This window comes from Perca fluviatilis, chromosome 12 (genome assembly GCF_010015445.1).
Source record: "Perca fluviatilis chromosome 12, GENO_Pfluv_1.0, whole genome shotgun sequence".
NCBI classification, from domain to species: domain Eukaryota; kingdom Metazoa; phylum Chordata; class Actinopteri; order Perciformes; family Percidae; genus Perca; species Perca fluviatilis.
The window spans coordinates 32449570-32473668 of NC_053123.1; the positions used below are offsets into that span (position 1 = coordinate 32449570).

At 41.6% G+C, this 24099-nt stretch overlaps 1 protein-coding gene across 1 annotated transcript; it reads right to left on the reverse strand.

Annotated features, from left to right (window-relative positions):
- Positions 1-5808: 5808 nt before the first annotated feature.
- LOC120570000 (trace amine-associated receptor 13c-like) lies at positions 5809-7178 on the reverse strand. Its single transcript, XM_039818224.1, has 2 exons — positions 6973-7178; positions 5809-6625 (listed from the first exon to the last, which is right to left on the reverse strand). Exons 1-2 carry the CDS (start codon positions 7137-7139, stop codon positions 5809-5811), a joined length of 984 nt encoding a protein of 327 aa, XP_039674158.1. The 5' UTR covers positions 7140-7178.
- Positions 7179-24099: the final 16921 nt, after the last annotated feature.

The window sequence follows — 24099 nt, forward strand, 5'->3', positions numbered from 1 at the left end:
AAAAAGTGGGCGGTGCAAAATTATTCAGCCCCTTTACTTTCAGTGCAGCAAACTCTCTCCAGAAGTTCAGTGAGGATCTCTGAATGATCCAATGTTGACCTAAATGACTAATGATGATAAATAGAATCCAGCTGTGTGTAATCAAGTCTCCCGTTATAAATGCACCTGCTCTGTGATAGTCTCAGAGGTCCGTGTAAAGCGCAGAGAGCATCATGAAGAACAAGGAACACACCAGGCAGGTCCGAGATACTGTTTTGTGAGAAGTTTAAAGCCGGATTGGGATACAAAAAGATTTCCCAAGCTTTAAACATCCCAAGGAGCACTGTGCAAGCGATAATATTGAAATGGAAGGAGTGTCAGACCACTGCAAATCTACGAAGACCCGGCCATCCCTCTAAACTTTCAGCTCATACAAGGAGAAGACTGATCAGAGATGCAGCCAAGAGGCCCATGATCACTCTGGATGAACTGCAGAGATCTACAGCTGAGGTGGGAGACTCTGTCCATAGGACAACAATCAGTCGTTATACTGCGCAAATCTGGCCTTTATGGAAGAGTGGCAAGAAGAAAGCCATTTCTTAAAGATATCCATAAAAGTGTCGTTTAAAGTTTGCCAAAAGCCACCTGGGAGACACACCAAACATGTGGAAGAAGGTGCTGTGGTCAGATGAAACCAAAATCGAACTTTTTGGCAACAATGCAAAACGTTATGTTTGGCGTGAAAGCAACACCGCCCATCACCCTGAACACACCATCCCCACTGTCAAACATGGTGGTGGCAGCATCATGGTTTGGGCCTGCTTTTCTTCAGCAGGGACAGGGAAGATGGTTAAAATTGATGGGAAGATGGATGGAGCCAAATACAGGACCATTCTTGAAGAAAACCTGATGGAGTCTGCAAAAGACCTGAGACTGGGACGGGATTTGTCTTCCAACAAGACAATGATCCAAAACATAAAGCAAAATCTACAATGGAATGGTTCACAAATAAACATATCCAGGTGTTAGAATGGCCAAGTCAAAGTCCAGACCTGAATCCAATCGAGAATCTGTGGAAAGAACTGAAAACTGCTGTTCACAAACGCTCTCCATCCAACCTCACTGAGCTCGAGGCTGTTTTGCAAGGAGGAATGGGCAAAAATGTCAGTCTCGCGATGTGCAAAACTGATAGAGACATACCCCCAAGCGACTTACAGCTGTAATCGCAGCAAAAGGTGGCGCTACAAAGTATTAACTTAAGGGGCTGAATAATTTTGCACGCCCAATATTTCAGTTTTTTATTTGTTTAAAAGGTTTGAAATATCCAATAAATTTCGTTCCACTTCATGATTGTGTCCCACTTGTTGTTGATTCTTCACAAAAAATTACAGTTTTATATCTTTATGTTTGAGGCCTGAAATGTGGCAAAAGGTCGAAAAGTTCAAGGGGGCCGAATACTTTCGCAAGGCACTGTATACTTATTTGTACTGACTTTTTTTTTGGTGTGATATCATTTCTTTTTGTCAAGCTACTGCCGTGAAATCTTTCCAATCTTTTCCCCCCCATCAAACTAGCAAAAGTGGATTTGGAAACACTTTAAACGCACCTGCCCAATGCATGTCATGCTGTGCGCTTAGATCGTTGAAATAGGGCCCTATAATTTCCTCCTTGACTCCTTCACTTGCTTCCCTTCCTCGCATCTTAGCAGGGATGTGCAGAGACATTTTGGGCAGCAGGGGCTCAAGGAAAACAACGGCTTAATAGTTAATAAATAATCATTTATATGACATACGAACAAAACTCTTAATCTATTAACACAACTCTGACTACCTTACCAATTGATCTTATTTCCCTTATGCAATTGTTTAATAGTTTTTAATAAACACAAAATGATATAGTTCACACATAAGCTTTTTAGTTTTCACCAGGTTAATCACAAACACCAAAGGAAACTCTGCCACAATGCGCATGTTTTCTATGCTACTAGTTTCAAGAATATATTTAGAACAAGTGACTACATCAAGGAGAGCGACATAGTTTCACTAAGAATTTGTTTATTTTGCAAAAAGTCTTTTTTATAAAACAAATTTCAACAAAAATCTTCACACTAAACTGAAAAAGGCTGTTGCTGCAATTTTGTTAATTTTACAGAAAAAAATAACTGAAATACTCAAAATAATGAAGTTACTGTTTAATGCAGGACACTCTTTTCATGTTTTGGTCAATTTAGAGATTATGTTCTATTTTGCTTCCATGTCTTCTGTTTATTTCAATAAGAGTAAACTCTTATTGAAATAAACTTCCAGAATAAATACTGAGATGGTATTTGGTTTAGGCTGTATCTTCTTCAGTGGTCGTGGAACAACGGACCAGCTCTTCACTCTCGCAAGGATCCTGGAGGGGGCCTGGGAGTATGCCCAACCGGTCTACATGTGTTTTGTGGATTTGGAGAAGGCGTATGACCGGGTCCCCCGGGAGATACTGTGGGAGGTGCTGCGGGAGTATGGGGTGAGGGGGTCTCTACTCAGGGCCATCCAATCTCTGTACGACCAAAGTGAGAGCTGTGTCCGGGTTCTCGGCAGTAAGTCGGACTCGTTTCAGGTGAGGGTTGGCCTCCGCGGGCTGGCGCTTTGTCACCGATCCTGTTTGTAATATTTATGGACAGGATATCGAGCGTAGTCGGGGTGGGGAGGGTTGCGGTTCGGTGGGCTGGGGATCTCATCGCTGCTTTTGCAGATGATGTGGTCCTGATGGCATCATCGGTCTGCGACCTTCAGCACTCACTGGATCGGTTCGCAGCCGAGTGTGAAGCGGTTGGGATGAGGATCAGCACCTCTAAATCGGAGGCCATGGTTCTCAGCAGGAAACCGATGGAATGCCTTCTCCAGGTAGGGAATGAGTCCTTACCCCAAGTGAAGGAGTTCAAGTACCTTGGGGTTTTGTCGTGCGAGGGGACAATGGAGCGGGAGATTGGTCGGAGAATCGGCGCGCCGGGTGCGGTATTACATTCCATCTATCGCACCGTTAGACGAAAAGAGAGCTGAGCCAGAAGGCAAAGCTCTCGATCTACCGGTCAGTTTTCGTTCCTACCCTCACCTATGGTCATGAAGGCTGGGTCATGACCGAAAGAACGAGATCCAGGGTGCAAGCGCCGAAATGGGTTTCCTCAGGAGGGTGGCTGGCGTCTCCCTTAGAGATAGGGTGAGAAGCTCAGTCATCCGTGAGGAGCTCGGTAGAGCCACTGCTCCTTTGTTCGAAAGGAGCCAGTTGAGGTGGTTCGGGCATCTGGTGAGGATGCCCCTGGGCGCCTCCCTAGGGAGGTGTTCCAGGCACGTCCAGCTGGGAGGAGGCCTCGGGGAAGACCCAGGACTAGGTGGAGGGATTATATCTCCAACCTGGCCTGGGAACGCCTCGGGATCCCCCAGTCGGAGCTGGTTAATGTTGCTCGGGAAAGGGAAGTTTGGGGTCCCCTGCTGGAGCTGCTCCCCCCGCGACCCGACACCGGATAAGCTCATTAACTGGGGGAAGTTCTGTGCTGATATGTTTTAGTTATTTTGTTTATCCTGTTCACCTGCAGAGCCTTGTCAAATGTATGCTAATTAGCGCATTTTAATTACAAAATGAATTAACTAGTTAAGTGGTGACGTTATCTGTCTCCATTAAGTACAGTAAATTAGCCAGTAAGCCCACAATGACTCAGCTAAACCTTAACTTATTACATAAGCTAGTAGCATGTTAGAAAGTCAATATGTCCACATTACTGATGATTATTTATCTAAAATCTAAGTGTGAAGATATTTTGTTAAAGCACCAATTGTCAACCCTAGAATATTGCCGCAATATTGATATCGAGTTATTTGGTCAAGAATATAGTGATATCTAATTTTCCCCCTATCGCCCAGCCCTAAGACAAGTGATAAGTTTCAAAAATAGGAACATTAGTATTTTTAGGGACACCTGTGTTTTTAGTGACACCTGTAACACCTGTCTATAGCCTAATTTTAAATTTTAAATAAAAGATATAGTGTCTCTTGCATCACATACATTATGAACAAGTAACTAAGTGGTCTTGAAGAGGATTCTATTTTTCTGTCTTTCATTTGGACTCGGTCTTGACTAGTGCTGGTCTTGGACTTGACAAAGGTTGACTTGACTACACCACTATTCACCTTGTCATCTCAACTGCTGTACTCCATTACTATCCTTCAAAATACAAGTCAACAGCTCCATGTTCTGGCAAGTCAGCAGACCATTTCATGAATAACTGTGGCAGTTTAAGTTTGCAGATAATGTAGCTCTACACTGAACAATAATTGTTGCATGGCACAGGCTTTCACACCTGCCTCATTTAGTTTGGTTGAATCACACTAGGGTTGGTTTTCCCCCTTGGTGCGGTTCATTTGGGCAGGTTTGAATGCAACAATCACACTCAGATGCCCAGGAGTATGAAGGCTAATAAGACACCTAAACAATCAAATACTTTTTCATCATATTTATCCCTAGCCCTCTCTAACTTTAAATAATCCCTCCTTTTCTGACCCTATTTACAGACACTACACCTTTCTGGATGACATCACATTACCTGCCAACAAAAGATGTACCACTGCTCTTTTTTTATTTAACAAAGCCCTACTGCCTCAACAGAGTGGCCCTATTATATTTAAATGAATGAAAGGGCTGCGTTTTTCCACACTATGTTGTCTAAATGCAGCTTCATAGCTCTGAAATGCCTATCACGTAGTGAGAATTAGGGATGATTGGTAAACGGCCAGTAAGAGTATCTGGTTCTGTCTGTTTAACTGATTAATGCCCTGCAGGCTTGTAACCCCTGGTGACCCGTGTTCTTAGAGACACGGTAAACACATTCTCTCAACCCCCACCCCCCCTCTGTAGCTTTTATTGTTACTGTAGTTTTATTTATTTTTTGTTCTGTGTTTCACCACATCATTATTGTGTCTTGTGGTTTTTCTTGACCAGTCCAGGACATGGAGTTACATTATGAATATGTCTTGTTTATTATATTTCATGCAACTTGACAAAAAAAATCACAATGCTATGTACAATTGCATGAATGACATTACATGTGATCATTTTTCTAATAAAAAGGATTTTAAATGGCAATCCATCACATTCATATAATTTGTCTAAAATAAGTTAAATGTAACTGATATTATCTGATGAACTGTAAATAATCCTGTCTTTTAAAAGTACCTGTTGTTTAACTTCTTGCCAAAAGAACATTATAGTGCTTTAAATATGTGTGTCATAGAGACAACATATGTGATACAGGGATTAAACATGAATGGCACTAAAGTGAAAAAACAACTTTTCTCCCTGAGCTGAAAGAGAACATGATCTTTTGTGCTGACAGTTGTATCTGATAAACAACAGCTGATGGTTTTCTCTACTTGACGGGAAAGTGTGGCTGTTCAGGGGCATCTCAATTCTCTGTGAAACAGGAGCCCAGCAGGCCTGTTATTTCTGTTAGCAACAACATGGACACAAATCACAGAGATGATGCTTTGACCAACCATAGAGACATAAGTTCAAAGCTGTAGTTGTGAAATGTTTCCATTAAAAGGAGAAACGGTTCCCTGGGAAGAAAACACCCTTCATAAGTGTCAGTGAATTTAAAACTTGCATTAAACCGGTGATTACCTAGAGACAGTATATGGTGAACAACAAGCAATATCTGAAGCACAGGTCTTTTAATTGATGGGTAATCATATCTTCACTTTCTGTATTTGATAATTCACTCACTGAACAGCAGGAACATATTCATTCATTTATCCTTAGACCGAGTCTGATCTCAGTCCCTCCAACGCCTCTCTACAGCATGTTGGTCTCAGAGGAGCCAGGCTGCAGTATCTGAAGAGTTACAATGAGTTTAACTGCTTTTCTAAACCAGGGGTATAAGAAGGCATAGATCACAGGGTTTAGACAAGAGTTAAAAAAATACAGAAAGAGTATAAACTGTCCAATTACAGTTCTAACCCAGTTGAAATCTACCCATCCTATGACGAAAAAGGGGCAGAAACACATTAGAAACACAAGTACAAGAACACCCAGATTCCTGGCTGCTTTCAGCTCTGATTTCTTTGCCTTTGGAGTCACTGAATGCTGGAGTGTGACAGCTGTAATGTGAGAGCGCATGGCACGAGCCTGAGACACAGCGGCGGCAAATATTCTCAGATACAGAGCTACGATGGCAGTAACTGGAACAATAAAGGTAACTAAAAGATCAAAAAACAGTGAGGCAATATCAGTGTTCAAGCGACATTCTCCGTAGCAGTATTTATGCCTATCTGTTTGACTCGGAAGATCCTTTACAAAGTGAAGGCTGTAGGAAACAGCACAGAGCCAACACAGACAAACACAGAATTTAACTCTTCTTGCAGTGACTTTAGTGGTGTAGTGCAGAGGGTCACAAATAGCCACATAACGGTCAACTGATATGAGCACTATGTCACCTATTGAGGCTGAGGGAATGTTGAATGAAAGAATCATAAACGTAGAACACACAAATTCACCAAGAAACCAGCAGGATGTTTTTCGGAGAACTTCTAGAGGCATCAGCACGAGGCCCACTAGAAGGTCAGAGACAGCCAGAGAGAGGAGGAGGATGTTGGTGGGTGTGTGGAGCTGCCTGGAGGGAAAGGGAAAAGCACAAAAAACAACAAGAGTGACAAAACAAGTATTCAAAATGAAAATACAAATCCATATGAGTTTGTATATATTCCGTTCCACCACATCAGTAGTTACCATATGTTTAAGTGTAGACAGTTAAAATGACTTGGTTGAGGTCACAGTGGACAGAAACAATGCTTAATATTGGTAAGAGAGTGGACATGAACAACAGTCTGTGGCATCAAAGTCAGACATTTGGAGCAACATTATTCAGTACTAACTCAAAGACAATTCTAAATCTACAGCAACTGTTCACATTTTTAAGTTACAATTCCTGTGGAGAGAAGCTGAGAAGTTAATATCTGCCTGAAGTGGGAGATAGAGATGATGATGAGCAGGTTGAGAGTCACAGTGATCGGAGAGATGGAGTAGAACATAATGGTAACTGTTGGGGGCCAAGGAGGCGAGGGCTTCCAGCAGGAGGTGTTTGGGAACTGTGGAAAGCAGAGCTCGGCTCTGTCCTCAACCTCCATCTGCAGAGATCTGCAGATAGCTGCAGCTCTGGCAGCTTTCTGAACAAACCTGAGTCATGTAACTGAATTATCTCTCTCACATTCTCTTCATCCCCTCCTCTCTCTCAGTCCCTGTTGGACTCTGATACCCCTCCTCCCTCGCTCTTCACATCCCACCATCATCATCGCTCTCTCTGTAACCATGCCTTTCTCACTGTCTCTCTATGAAATCTCGCTTTATTCATTTTCTACACTTGTTTCCTTTCTTTTGTCCTATTTTTTTTTTTTACAGATAACTTTTCAAGTTACTAAAACAGTAGTCTTGCATTTCCAGCTCTGTCTACGCAGCCCTTTGGAGAATAGTCTGGCTACCCCACAGATGCATTCTGGGATGGGAAAAAAAACTAGTCATTTGCATTTCTTTACCCAATCACAATTGACTCGGGAGGCGCGAAAGTCTGTATGCAGAGACAGTGGCTCTGCAAAATAGTCTGTTTTGTTGACACATTTGCACCTGGCAAATGAAAACGCCACATACAATAATAAATTAAGTTAACTCACACAATACAGTAATGTGGCCTATTTAAATTAGATTGATTTATGGTTAAACATCATGTGCTGTATCGCCCTGTGTATTTTTTTCCATAGCAATCCCACCGACTGTGCTGGATATCTCGAATCAACCAGTTGGAGATCAGCAATGTTTCCTCTCTAGTGTTTAGCTTAGTGCAGGGCCAGTGAAACCATACATGACGGTGGCTAAGCTGTGTCGTTCTCCCCAGCTGATCAAATATGGTCACTTCTGTCTTCATAACAGCAAGATAGTGTTGGCCAAAATGCAAACTCCTAGCTTCAAAACAGCAGTCCACACACCAATGGGTGACTTCACTGATGCTACTTCCATTATATTTACAATCTATGGTTTGCTGTCCGAGGCCCAGCCAATCAGCGTCGGGTGCAGAGCTACTGGCAGCTAAAGGCATGGTTTAGGTGTGTGCTTGATGACTGTTCATATTAAACAACAATGGAGCCTTCTAAAGAAGGCAGCTTAGATACTACTATAGCATCAGTCAGTGTTGTGACCAAATCATGTTTGCCCAAGTCTCAAGTTATTTAAGCGTGGTCAAGTCAAGTCCAGTCCTTAGTTAAGGCAAGTCAAGTCCTAAATCAAATTACTTTTAAAGCTAATATGTGAACTAGACAATTCTGTTCTGATATTTGCATATCGGGCTAACATTTATTAGCTTATGTTAATTGTGAGTGAAAAGACTGTGAGGCTAATATTAGCTAACATCAGTCCTTGGGCAGACCTCTGCTTCATCCCGTCTCTCCCTCATCAGTGGTAGTAGGAGAGGTTAAAAGGTCTGGTTAACACTGATTCTGATCACTGATCCTCTGTTTGTAACCAACCAGATTAGCGGGAGAATGGTACGTTTATTTCCTGATCTCGATAAACGACTCGTAGCCACATGCCATCACCGTCCAACGTCAACTACATTAATTCAAAACCCATCTAGGGCTATGTTTAGACGGAAACGATGTGAAGAGAAAACACAAAAGTGGCGTTGCGTGTTATTCTATGTCTTCGTTTTATTATTTTATTTTAGCTTTTTATTCCGCGTTTAGACAAGCATTTTGGGGGTGGAATCTGCATGCATATGGTGACGCAAAAGTGTGTGAAATTTGATGTAGTATGCACACCAGGCGACCAGGTGGTAGTATGAAGCACTGCCACACAACACCACCAAGTCCTCACGCCTACGTAGAACCTTCCTTCTACTTCTCTCCCTCTCCTCCTCCTCTCTCCCTCTCCTCCTCCTCTCTCCCTCTCCTCTCCCTAGTAGCGCGAAACCAAAACATGAAAGTTGACAATTTTGTTTGGACAGACGTGGAGGTGGCACAACAGGGTGTGGACTGGGAGTCCTGCCAGTCAAAATATATAGACATATGGACCGAATGTCTTCAGCAGTATCCTGTACCTGGAGGGACGGCATATCCACACGAGAAAGACGCTATCTGTAAAAGTCAGATATCATCAAAGCTAAAAGCCATCCGGACCAAGTATAGGCAGGCTGTGGTGGCAAATTTTATTTTAACCATTTGTTTAATGATATTAACCATTCGTTTAAAGATTGTTTTAAACCTCCACAAAATCCTGCCGACAACGCCAAAATGTCATGGAAGTTTTCCTTGAAGCAGCAGAGTTAGTGATATTCATGATAAAATCAAAACGAATAACGACTGTTTGAGAATTAAACCAAAGTTTGGTCTTTGAGTATTTATTTACATTTGCAAATGGAGAAAATACAGTTTCACAAGTACCGCAGCACGTCTGAAAACGTCTTCTAACCTAAAGTCTAAACATCCAAACATCATATAGTGAAAACCTCTGTTAAGCCACCCCTCTAAATGTATCTTCTAGCATGGCCAAAGTTGATCGCCTTCCCCTCTGATCCTGTTCTTTTCATTAGCCTAAACAACAGTTTATCTCAGGAGACAGAAACCTACGTAGTTCTCACTGTCGTAAACAGTCATCGGCCTTCTCCACTTCTATCTAAGCAAAAGACAACAATGTGAGGAGATTCAGGCTAGTAAAACGTGGAGAAGGCCGATGACTGTTTACGACAGTGAGAACTGCGTAGGTGCTGCTTCAAGGAAAACTTCCACGACAAGGCTGTGGATACCTAACGGCAGAGTGGCCATGGGGGAGTAATCACTCTATATTTTGATTTATGTAACATATTATGGGTTGGGCTATGGGGTGGGTCGCTAGCCACCACAACAGTAGAAGCTGCAGACTTTTGCGTTTTTACCCTTTAGATGGAGTTTTTAAGATTTCCACTCTGGAGGTGGGTTTCAAATGTTTGTGTTTTTAAGCCCGAAAAACTCTGTCGCCATCTAAACGAAAGGCGCATCTGATAAAACATTTTTACATTTTCACCTGCGAGCGTAAACACGGCCTAGAACAGGCAGTGACATTGGTCGCCTGGTATACACCTGGCTGCATCATATGAGGAGGCAGCTTTCATTTTCATTTAAGCCACAGACACACATGTTGCTGATCACTTTGTAGTATGGATTCTTCAGGACAAGTAATAAGTTCAAGAATGGGAACATATCAATTCTGTCAGTGGCAGCTGTGTTGCTTGTTAATAAAGTTAATAATATGGCCTAATGTGATCCTACAGTGCTTATTGAAAATAATAATGCTAAATGATCCATCTGCAAACCGTTAACCCAAACATCATCAGCAGGAATATTAACAATTCTAGTGCCTTGTTTACTTCTGTTGAAAAGTGAACCTACATAGTTACATCTTGTATATCTCCCAAAGTCCTCCCCCCTTCTCCACTCCTCTCACGCTAACCTCACCCCTCTTTTCTCTCCACCTACCCCCCCTTCTCCCCCTCCTTCCTCCTCTGCTCTTCCACTAGTTCTTTCTGATGCACAACCTGGTCTTTCAGGCCTCTGTACGTTGGAGGTGTATATATATATATATATATATATATATATATATATATATATATATGAAACCCTAGTTTCTCCCTCTGACCCTAGTCAATCCCTCCATTCCTGACCTTAACCCCAGACATGACCTTTCCAGATGATGTCACATTATGTGCCAGCAAAGCTTGTACCACTGTTGTTTTCATGTTGTTGATTTTTTAAATGAAGCCCTGCTGCTTTAACAGAGCGGCCCATTTAAATTAATGAGAGGGCTGTGTTTTTTCACAGACTAAATGCAGCTTCACACCTCAAAAACGATTATCACTTAGTGAGATTTTGGGACAAATGGAAAATAGCCTTTAACACCCCCAGTGGCCATTAAGAGTATTTGGTTGTGTCTCTGACACTGATCAATACATGTGTGAATTTAAAGCTTGCATTAAACTGGGTGATTACCTAGAAACAGTATATGGTGCATATGACTCTTTCTTTAAATGCAGCAGCATCAGAGAGACACAATACACAACAAGATAAAGCGGAAGCACAGGCCTTTCAATTGTTGAGAATACACAATTTAGACTTAAAGATGGGAGAGCATGTCTTCACTTTCTGCATTTGATAACTTCAATTCAATTCAATTTTATTTATAGTATCAAATCATAACAAGAGTTATCTCGAGACACTTTACAGATCTAGACCACACTATAATTTACAAGGCCCCAACAATTCTAATAATTCCCCCAAGAGCAAGCAGTGCGACAGTGGTGAGGAAAAACTCCCTATTTGGAAGAAACCTCGGACAGACCCAGACTCTTGGTGTCTGACGGTGCCAGTTGGGAATGTGAAGAACAGTAATATAATAACAGTTACAATAATAGTCACATTAAAGATAATGGAACAGTGACTTCAAATGGTATTTTGTAGTAGTTCAAGTCATATCAGAGTGCTGCAGGGCGTTACAGGATGTAGCGTGGTACAGCAGAGCATGGATGGACGTAACAGGAAGCTGCAGGGTTCAGCAGGACGCAGCATGACACTGCAGGGCACCGCAGAGTTTAGCAGGGGGTGCAGCAGGACCACGGCGACAGCTGCAACCAGGATCTTGGTGCCAACAAACTCCAAGGAAAGATGCTGGGTGAAAAAAAGCATAAGGACTCCGGGGAGGAAACTCCTCAGAGCTAGGGTAATAACAAGCATTTGTGGGATGGGATGCACACAAATGGAAAGGGAGAGGAGAGAGCAGCTCAGTGTCAAAGGAAGGAAGGACATCCCCCGGCAGTTTAGAACTATAACAGCGTAACTAAGAGAGACAGGTTAACAGTTTAAGGTGATGAGCCTGGTTGGGCTTAGAACTCTCCCCTGCCGGATCGGGCTGTACTGGCCTGCCTCCCTCTACTTTTTTATATTATTAATCTGAAGAATATGAAGAGAAGAAGGTGGCCAGGCTAGGCGGATGCTGCAACTCCTCACTCCCTAACTATAAGCTTTATCAAAGAGGAGAGATTTAAGTTCATTCTTAAATGCGGTGATGCTTTCTGCCCCCTGAACCCAGACTGGGAGCTGGTTCCACAGGAGAGGAGCCTGGTAGCTGAAGGCTCTGGCTCCCATTCTACTTTTAGAGACTCTAGGAACCACAAGTAACTCTGCATTCTTGGAGCGCTGTGCTCTAGTGGGACAATAAGGTACTAGGAGCTCTTCAAGATATGATGGTGCTTGAAGATTTTAGAGCTTTGTAGGTCAGGAGATTGATTTTAAATTCAATCCTGAATTTTACAGGAAGCCAATGCAGAGAAGCTAATACAGGTGAAATATGATCTCTTTTGTTAGTTCTTGTCAGAACACGTGCTGCGGCATTCTGGATTAGCTGGAGAGTCTTAAGGGACTTATTTGAGCAACCTGACAGTAGGGAATTACAATAGTCCAGCCTGGAAGTAACGAATGCATGGACTAGTTTTTCAGCAGTTTTGAGACAGGATATTCCTAATTTTGGCAATATTACAAAGATGAAAAAAAGGCTGTTCTTGAGGTTTGTTTTAGATGGGCGTTAAAGGATATATCCTGATAAAAAATAACTCCTAGATTTCTGACAGTAGTGCTGGAGGCCAGGGCAATGCCATCCAGAGTAGCTATATCTTTAGATAATGAGGTTTGGAGGTGTTTAGGGCCCAGCACAATAACTTCAGTTTTGTTTGAGTTTACCATCAGAAAATTGTAGGTCATCCAGGTTTTTATATCTTTAATGCATGCTTGAAGTTTAGCTAACTGACTGGTTTCGTCTTGTTTGATTGACAAGTATAATTGGGTGTCATCCGCATAACAGTGAAAGTTAATTGAGTGTTTCCTAATAATATTACCAAGAGGAAGCATATATAAGGAGAATAGAATTGGTCCAAGCACTGAGCCTTGTGGAACGCCATGGCTAACTTTAGCGTACTTGGAGGATTTATCACTAACATTAACAAATTGAGATTGATCAGAGAAATAGGACTTAAACCAGCTGCACAACCAGTGCGATTCCTTTAATGCCAACTAAGTATTCCAATCTCTGTAACAGGATTGTATGGTCAATAGTGTCAAATGCAGCACTAAGATCAAGTAAAACAAGTTTGGAGACAAGTCCTGTGTCTGCAGCAGTTAGAAAGTCGTTAGTAATTTTCACCATTTCTAAATCCTGATTGAAAGTCCTCAAATAAACTATTGCTACGTAAAAAATCACATAACTGATTAGCAACTACCTTCTCAAGGATCTTGGAGAGAAAGGGAAGGTTAAATATAGGTTTATAATTTGCTAAGACCTCAGGATCGAGGGTGGGTTCTTTCAGAAGAGGTTTTATCACACCTACTTTAAATGACTTCGGTACATAACCTGTTAATAAAGACATATTGATCATATCTAGTAATGAAGTGTTAACCACGGGTAATGCTTCTTTGAGTAGCCTCGTTGGGATGGGATCTAAGAGACAGGTAGATGGCTTAGCTGAAGATACCTTTAACATTAATTGTTGAAAGTCTATAGGATAAAAGCAGTCTAAGTATATGTCAGGTCTAGTCATTCTTTCTAGCAGTCCTGCATTTAAAGGTGAACCGTTAGAAGTTGAGGGCAAAAGGTGATGGATTTTATCTCTAATTATTATAATTTTATCATTAAAGAAGCTCATGAAGTCATCACTACTCAGAGCTTTAGGAATAGATGGCTCAATAGAGCTGTGACTCTCTGTCAGCCTGGCTACAGTGCTGAAAAGAATCCTTGGGTTGTTCTTATTTTCTTCTATTAATGATGAGTAACAGTCTGATCTGGCATTTCTGAGGGCCTTCCTAAAGGTCTTGCCAATCCAAACGAGATTCTTCCAGTTTGGTGGAATGCCATTTACTTTCAAGGTTTCGCGAGATTTGATTTAATTTGCGAGTTTGGGAGTTATACCAAGGTGCTATTTTCCTTTTCTTCATCATCTTCTTTTTGAGGGGAGCAACAGAGTCTAAAGTCGTCCGTAGGCAGGTCGTAGCACCGTCTACAAATGTATCAATTTGGGAGGGACTAAAGTTAACATAAAGGTCCTCTGTTATATTAAAGCATAACATTGAGTTAAATGCTGTTGGAATATCTTCCTTAAATTTAGCTATAGCAGTGTCAGATAGGCATCTAGTGTAGAAGCTTTTATCTAATTTAGTATAGTCAGGTAGTAAGAATTCGAAAGTAATTAAAGAATGATCTGATAATACCGAATTCTGCGGAAATATTATTAAATCCTCAATTTCAATACCATATACCAGCATGAGGTCGAGGGTGTGGTTAAAACAGTGCGTCGCCTTGTGCTTACTCTGACTGAAACCGATTAAATCCAATAATGAGTTGAAAGCAGTACTAAGGCTATCATTGTCAACATCCACATGGATATGAAAATCACCTACAATAAGTACTTTGTCTGATTTAAGGACTAAACATGATAAAAACAAAAACTAAAGGTGAGAATTCAGATAAACATTCAGAATACGGACCTGGAGCCCTGTAAATAACAACGAATATAATTGGCTGTAATGTTTTCCATTTTGGATGTTGAAGAATAAGAACAACACTTTCAAACGAGTTATAATTTAATTTAGGTTTAGGAGTAATTAACAAGCTTGAATCAAAGATGGCTGCAAGGCTGCAACTCCCCCTCCTCGGCCTGAGCCTCTAGGAATTTGAGTATTAATATGACTGGGAGGAGTGGCTTCATTTAGACTAACATAGTCTTCATGGCCCAGCCAGGTTTCAGTAAGACAAAATAAATCAATGTTATTATCTGATATCAACTCATTTACCAATACTGCTTTAGAAGACAGAGATCTAATATTTAATAGTCCACATCTAATTTTCCTATTTTGTTCTATCGTTGCAGTCATTTTAATTCCAATTAGGTTGTTAAGTATAGCGCATCTTTTGTTTACCTTTGATTTAACCGATCTGAGTCGGGGGACAGACACCGTGCTTATTAGACTGAGTGGGCGACTGCTCCAACAGAAGCACAGAAGGGCGCGTAGTACTGCACCTCTGATTACTAATATCAAACTTGGGTTGTCATGGTTTATGTCCGATAAACTCGGTCAGATTTTTTGATATGAGAGCGGCACCGTCCCAGGTGAGATGAATGCCGTCTCTCTCCATCAGACCAGGCTTTCCCCAGAACGCCCCCCAGTTATTCACATAGCCCACATCGTTAGCTGGGCACCACCCCGACAACCAGCGGTGGAAGGATGACGTACGGCTGTACATTTCATCATTGGTCAGGTTCGGCAGGGGTCCAGAGAAAACTACTGAGTACGACATTGTCTTTGCGTATGCACAAAGTGACTCAACATTAATTTTAGTGATCTCCGATTTACGACCATTACCCCCTACGTGAAGTATGATCTTACTGTATTTACGGTTCTTTTTAGCCAACAGCTTTAGATGGGATTCTATATCGCCCGCTCTAGCCCCGGGGACACATATGACCGTAGGTGCTGTAGTTCACATATCGCAGTATAGAGCTCCCAATAACAAAAATTGGCTTTTCAGCAGGTGTATCACTGAGTAGGGAGAAACTGTTAGAGAGGCGAAGACGCTCCGGTTTAGAGCAACCGTCATCATGTGCACTCCCTGGTTTAGATCTAGATCTAACGCTACGCTTCCCTCGGACAGTCACCCACTCGGGGTCTGTCGGGGGACAGCTAGCAGAAGCTACAGAAGCTACAGTATGGTGGCCCGTATTAACTACAAGGCGCTGGCTAGCTACGGAAGCATATGATTCTGATTCCATGGTGCGAAGCCGAGCCTCAAACTCACTAAGCCTTGCCTCCAGAGCAGCGAATATACTACATTCATTACATGTTTCGTTATCACTAAAGGAGGCAGAGGAATAGCTAAACATTTGACACACAGAGCAAGAAAGAGCAGGAGAGGGAGAGGAATTAGCCATTGCTAATGGTTAAGCTAAAGTAGCTAACAGCGTTTTAACAATTGTAAATTCAGCGAGTCAGTCGCTGTAAGTGAAGCTAAGTATAAGTGCTTCAGTAGAACAATTGTAATTCAAATGCAATCCAGGCAAATAGCCACTAATTTAAACAATAAAGCAGAGTTGAGTAAGTTTTTGCTGGAGCAGCAAACTAGCGTTTGTAACACGGGAACACCGGAAGTGACACAATACGCTCAGCACGTGTAAGGTGTTGATGTTACCATTAGTTAGCTTGTTCTTGTTTCCTAACTGCGTCGCAAGTTATAAGAGCTTAACTTTAGCTGGGAGCTTCATGGAGACAGCTAAAGTTTATGTTAACTGCCCTAAAGCTGTCAGAGTTAGCTTCGACTTCATATATTACCTTCTAATAGCTGTATTCTCAGCCTTCTGCTTGATTCCCTGCTGACTTCTAACTATTCTGATTCTCGGCCTGCTAGCATAGCCTAACCGTCAGCAAGACTTGGGCCTTCCCACCTCCCATCTGTCCTCTCCTTTGCAGTCTGAATGAATTTGGCTGGCGTAGTCTAGTTGTTTAGCGCTAAAAAATAACACTACAACTGTACTCTCGGACAAAAGATGCAGAATCTGAAAAGTCAGGATTGTAAAAGGTCCAACAAGTCTTCCAAACCAGTGACAATATAGGTTGTTTATCCCTACCCTCTTATATGATCCAGAGGAGCATTTCATTAATTGACGCCCTATCGTTGGCAAGAAAATACCACCCACTACTTTTGTTTTCAAAGAGGACACAATCCCTGGCTCCTTACACAGAAATTGGCACTCTTATACTTTGTGTCCTATGTAATGTTTTGCTCAGTTGCTATGGCAACGTCAGTACATTTTGGTGCACTCCGGCAGCACATCACCCCTAACCCTAACCCTCTTAACCTGCTAAATCATTCACTTTATTCACCAGTCTCTATTTGCTTCTGAGCTGCACTAAAGTCTTTGGTTCAGTAGGGTTTTAAGGCCCTGACACACCAACCCGATAATCGGCCATCGGACAGTCTGGCGAGGTCTGTGACTCAAGTCTGTTTGGTGTGTGGCCGACCTGACTGGCTGGGTCGGAGGGCGGGCAGTTAGACTCAATGACCAATCTGATTGGTGGAGTGCTAACCCGGAAATGGCGAGCGCGATGAGTGACGAACGCCTATCTAAATCTGACAAAAATCTTTTAAACTGACCTTTGTCGATCTGAAATGAAGACAGATTCAGCAACTGCACAGCCTATGTGATGCGTTCGTCATTTCCGGTTTTAATTTTTTTGTATTACGTCTTGCGCACGCGCAGAACGTACGCTCAAGTCGGTGTCATTTCGGTGTGTTCCAATGCACTTTTTGGACCTCAGGGAGCAGTGGTGGAATGTAACTATCGTTACTGTACTTCAGTAAACTTTTCACGTATCTGTACTTTACTTAAGTACAATCAATAGTGCATACTTTTGACTTTTACTTTTTGCAGCAAATATCTATACTTTCTACTCCACAACATTGCTACAATGTTCCGTTACATTTTCTGATCAGTTTTTCCCCCTGCCAAAACTTGTTCACGTGACTATCACGTTTGCAGTCCGCAGGAAAGCCTTCAGCAGCCGCAGTCCAGCTCCCGGTGCTGCTCGAGATATTACCAATCCCACTATGGCCACGCCAAGACACGCCCTTCAATAACATTTATTGGCCAGGCGCATACCGCTTACCATTACTGCCGCTGATCCCGATACTCTGCTTCGTCATATGTGAAGCATCTGTTCACATAGGGTTAATATACAACCCGTATATTTATTTTAAAAATACTCCTGGTCCTCCTCAGCTGTGAAGCCACATACTTGTTGTCCAAGCTCGTGTGTTCTCGCTAAATAAACGTGTGCAGCATTCACTGTCCCGTGGGAAAAGAACCGTGCAAAGTTGAGCTTCCTGCAGATCACCCTGATAGATAACCAGAATTGTGAGTCAGAATGTAAACTGGGCCACAGATGGTAAGCACAATTACATTAAACTAAAACTAACTTAATTAAAATGCCATGGCCCATACTGTTTTTTATTTTTATTATTATTAGAATATAGACATTAAGAGAATAAATTGTTATGCAAGTACTTTTTTAATACTTAAAAGAACATTTAGAATCAGGTACTTTTTACTTTTATTTATGTAGGGTTGTCATCGTTGTACTTCTACTTTTGCTAAAGTAAAAGAGAAGAGCTTTAAGTGTCTATCATAAAGCGCTATATAAATGTATGGAATTATTATTATTATTATTATTATTATTATTATTATTATTACTACTACTACTACTATCATTATTATTGTAAGAACTGTGAGAGTGAACAAAAACAGTAAAGGTTTGGGCCTTAAAACCAAATACCAGTGAGTTAAAAACTCTGTAGAGCTGAGAGGAGCTGCACAGTCTGGAGATAATTCTCTGTGGATTTGTGACTGACAGCAACCCCTCTCACATTACACATGCTAATTGAATCCCTTTTTTTAAATCTAAAAAATTCCACTTGATTAAATTATTGCATTCTCAGACACAATATCAACTGACAAAACAGTCCTGTTCAGTAATGATTACATCATATGTTGATGGGTTCATGCTGATGCTTGTTTGTCTTCACACCTCTGCTGGCAGTAACACCTCATTGGTCGAGATGTCATCACCTGACTAACCCATGCAGGTGTGAACAAACTTCCTGTCCAGAGGGTTTCAGCACACCGCCTTTAGGAGCCACTAATGGGCTGCAAACATTGTTCATAAAGAGGCAAATCAAATCTCACGGGACCTGTTGGGAACTGTTTGTGTGTCTGACGATGCCCACTATACACAACAAAGTAAATGGTCATTTAGCCCATCAAACACTGATCTATTGGGAGATGAGTTTTGGCACTTCAGTTTTAGCTCTGCTAATTAAGACACCAAAGCATACACACAAACGTTGCTTCATTTAACTTGCTGAAGACTTTGTTTTAATACAGTTTTTATTTTGAATACCATATGACTGTAAAGAGCGCCTAAAGTTAACTTTTGTGTCCCATTTGAAAATAAACAGTGATTTTTTTTTTTTACTTTACGGAGCTATGTTCCCTTCTGCATCACGTGTGAACAGAATGTATAAATGTACTGATCTAACACAAACCAAGATCTTTTTCTAAACATATCTAAGTAGTTTTGGTGCATTTACCTAACCAAACTGTGACTGTTTAAAACCGCGTCAGTTAGGGTTAGATATGAAGGCAGAAAATGCTCCTGTGGGTCATATTTCCTCTGTTTGCTCTGATGTCTACATTTGAAAATGTGACCGGCCAGATCAGCGGGAGAATGGTACGTTGATTTCCAGATATTGATAAACGACTCGTAGCCACATGCCATCACCGTCCAACGTCAACTACATTAATTCAAAACCCATCTAGGGCTATGTTTAGACGGAAACAATCTGAAGAGAAAACGCAAAAGTGGCGTTGTGTTATCACTTTTTATTCCGCGTTTAGACGAGCATCAGGACAAGTAATTAGTTCAAGAATGGGAACATATCAATTCCTTCAGTGATACCTGTGTTGCTTGTTAATAAAGTTAATAATATGGCCTAATTTGATCCTACAGTGCTTATTGAAAATAATAATGCAAAATGATGCATCTGCATTGAGGCCACTGCAAACCTTTAACCCAAACATCATCAGCAGGAATATCACCAATTCTAGTTCCTTGTTTACTTCTGTTGAAAAGTGAAGCTACATAGTTACGTCATCTTCTATCTCTCCCAAAATCCTCCCCCCCTCTCCACTCCTCTCACCCTAGCCTCACCCCTCTTTCCTCCCCACCTACCTCCCCCCTCTTTCCCACCCTATTTACCTCCCCCCCTTCTCCCCCTCCTTCCTCCTCCCCCCCTCCACCGGCGAGGTGACTCACCTCCCAATCCAACTCCCTAAGCGTAACCCAAGACGAGAGGTGGGAGTGGAAATTAACCCACTGTCGGCCAAAGAACTCCGGCGGCTTGGATTGGTTCAGGCTGAGTCCCTTGCCTACCCCTCTGCCTCCTCCACCCCCCCCCTTCACTGCCTATCACAACCCACATTGCACACAACAATGGAATAACCAATGTTGCTCTGCCTGCAGTAACACCATTCCATCTCTTTCACCTACAGAGTCCATTACATCCCACCAACAGCAGAGGGAGCCAGAGCTGTTAGCTGCGGGGCCCTGTGGGAGAAACCCAATCAGTGAGGTGGATATCAAAACGATGATGATAGAGGGACAAATGAAAAGTGAAAAGCTGATTCCACCCCAAACATCTGAGTTATCCTCCTCTATCCCAAAGAGGGTATCTGTGGCAGCGCCTGGCTCCCCAGGGCACCCGACACCACGCACCCACGCACATTCAAAAAATACAAGACTGGTCGTTGGAGGTGGGAAAGCGGACCCTTTTTCTTGGGGACTCCAACCTCTCACACATTCCATCTTTCACAGACCCACACATACAGGTCTGCTACAGCAGATGGTAAAAACTGGTTACACTACATTTCCTAACGCCACCATTTACATCCCTGTAATAAACTTCTCCAACAGGTTGAACAGACAGCAACAGGCCCTACTAACAACCCTCAATAACACAATAACCTCCAAATATACTTTTCTTGCAGAAATCAACCCATTTCTTTTTCCAAACAGCCAAAGACAACATTCACTGGACAGCGGACACGGCTAAGATGTTGTTCAAGTACTGGAAACAGCAATTAAACTAATAACAGGGACCAACTGTCAGAATACAACCCCCATTCATTCAAATAGAACCAATCTCTCTACTGTTCTCTCCCCACACCCACACAGCTGGAGATCCTGGAAAAAGGCCTCACTTTCATCCCTACACCCAAACCTCTTCGGGGGTTAATTTCCACTTGCAGAGGGGGTCCCACCTAATATGTTTTTACGGATTTTTTAATAAATATTTTTAAAAATGCCTTGGTTGTCCTCTATAATTTTTGCTTTATCTATATTTTAATATTAATTTTATTGTTTCTTTCTCTATTCATATTATTATAATCATCATTTATTATTACAAATTGAATGACTTAACTCAAGATATGAACATGATAATACACATGCCATTGGTTTTATGTATGACTAACAGTGTGGTTTTATTCTATGATGTATTTTAAATTATTTATGGTTATTTATTGTGTGGCACTTTTACTTTTTAAGCACTTTTAAACCTCAGCACTTATTACTAATTTTGAATGGTATGTGCACTTTTTAACCTCAAGGGCAAGAAATTCAGATAGTATTTTAGACTATTTAAATGTTTTTGGTCCTTTTTAATTTGTTAAATAATATTCCTTCATATTGGGATAGATTTTTTTTATATTGCAACTCCGGGGAATTTATTCTGTCTCTTTTTTTTTTATAAATTGATTTTAATTATTTATTTTGTAATGTCTCCCAGAGAGAGGCCAGGGCAGGTGTGTAGGTGTTTAAAGTTGTATTCTCCCGCTGTCCGTCCTGTCCGGTGGTTCTTTTAACCTGCTTTTAATATCTGGCTTTCTTTTAAACAGCTTTTATATAACCAAACTTGGTTTTTTAAAGTGATGGTTTGGAGTAATTTCACCCTAGGGTCCTTTGCACCATGATCGAAACCCCAGAAGCTTTTTCACCTGGGTCGAACATTGGGAGCGTGTGTAGCGGGTAGCGTATCAGCTGAATAGCTTTAAGCGCGAGGGCTAATGGATCCGAGTGTTCTTAACATGACCCCACTAATAACGCCCGAAATGATACCAAACGTTACTCATTACACAATAAACGATGGTTTGTAATACACCAGAAGTTTATGTAAATAACACTTGCCTGCTGGCTTCTGCTCTCTGCTGCTGCTGCTGCTGCTGTTACTACCGGGCAGTAAGAGTGCTTAGGGACATCTACAAATTACAACACCTAAAAGAGATGCAACAAAAATATTTATTAATTTAATGATTAAATAAGGTAATGTCTCCAAACTTATCTCAATTATGACTTGTCTCCTGCTTGTTAAACTACAGCACTTACTTTAAAAAATAAGTTAAATTAATAAATATTTTTGTTGCATCTCTTTTCGGTGTTGTAATTTGTAGATGTCCCTAAGCACTCGTCTTACAGCAGCAACAACAACAGCAGAGAGCAGAAGCCAGCAGGCAAGTGTTATTTACATAAACTTCTGGTGTACTTACAAACTTTACAATCCATCGTTTTATGAGTGCATAACCTATATATACTAGTGTAGACCTTTGGTATCATTTCGGGCATTATTAGTGGGGTAATGTTAAACTTCGGATCCATTAGCCTCTGCGCTAAGCTATTCAGCAGCTAACGCTACTCTACGCTAACTCTCCCAATGTTAGACCCAGGTGAAAAAAGCTTCTGGGGGGGTGTTTGGCTCGAGGTCATGGTGCAAAGGACCCTAGGGTGAAATTACTCCGAACCATCACTTTAAGGAGGTTTTTAAGTGTTTTATTCACACCAGTGGTCCCCTTGTGCCCCTTGCAGCGCCCATCCCGGGCATTGCGTTTTAACATTGCGTTTTCAACTCCTGCTGCTTTAACAGAGTGGCCCATTTAAATGAATGAGAGGGTTTCTGTTTTTTCACAGACTAAATGCTGCTTCACACCTCAGAAATGATTATCACTTAGTGAGATTTTGGGACAAATGGTGAGATTTTGGGACAAATGGTAAATAGCCTTTAACACCCCCAGTGGCCATTAAGAGTATCTGGTTCTGTCTCGGACACTGATCAATACATGTGTGAATTTAAAGCTTGCATTAAACTGGGTGATTACCTAGAAACAGTATATGGTGCTTATGACTCGTTCTTTAAATGCAGCAGCATCAGAGAGACAAAATACACAACAAGATAAAGCTGAAGCACAGGTCTTTCAATTGTTGATCATACACAATTTAGACTTAAAGATGGGTAATCATGTCTTCACTTTCTGTATTTGATGTTTCACTCACTGAACAACAGGCACATTAATTTAATCCTTAGACTGAGTCTGATCTCATTCCCTCCACCGCCTCTCTACAGCATGTTGGTCTCAGAGGAGCCAGGCTGCAGTATCTGAAGAGTTACAATGAGTTTAACTGCTTTTCTAAACCAGGGGTAAAACAAGGCATAGATCACAGGGTTTAGACAAGAGTTTAAATAATACAGATAGATTACAAAGGATGCAGATAAGGCACTGGGCACGTTGTCTCCTGCAAAAAAGAAACAGTAATATGGGCAGAAACATATAAGAAAAACAAGTACAAGAACACCAAGAGTCCTGGCTGCTTTCAGCTCTGATTTCTTTGCCTTTGGAGTCACTGAAAGCTGGAGTGTGACAGCTGTAATGTGAAAGCGCATGGCACGAGCCTGAGACACAGCCACGGCAAATATTCTCAGATACAGAGCTATGATGACAGTAACTGGAACAATAAAGATCAAAACCAGATCAACAACTTCTGGAATATAGTTTGTGTACATCACACACTCTCCGTAGCAGGAATTAGTCCTTCCTATATCAGTCGGGTCATCCTTTACAAAAATAAAGCAGTAGAAAACAGAACATAGCCAACACAGACATACAACGATTTTAACTCTTCTCCCGGTGACTTTAGTGGTGTAGTGCAGAGGGTCACAAATAGCCACATAACGGTCAACTGATATGAGAACTATGTCTACTACTGAGGCTGCCGTAATGATGACTGAAAAATAACTATACATAGAACACACAAGGTCACCAAGAAACCAGCAGGATGTTTTTCGGAGAACTTCTACAGGCATCAGCAGGAGGCCCACTAGAAGGTCTGAGACAGCCAGAGAGAGGAGGAGGATGTTGGTGGGTGTGTGGAGCTGCCTGGAGGGAAAGAGAAAAGCACCATTAAACCCAAACCAGTATTCAGAATAATAAATTAAAATGCATAAGAGTTTGAAAATTTTCCGATCCACCACAACTGACGGGTAAAATGACTTGGTTGAGGTCACAGTGGACAAGAGAAATGTTTAGTATTGGTAACAGAGTAGACACGAAAAACATCAAAATCAGACATTTGGTGCAACATTATT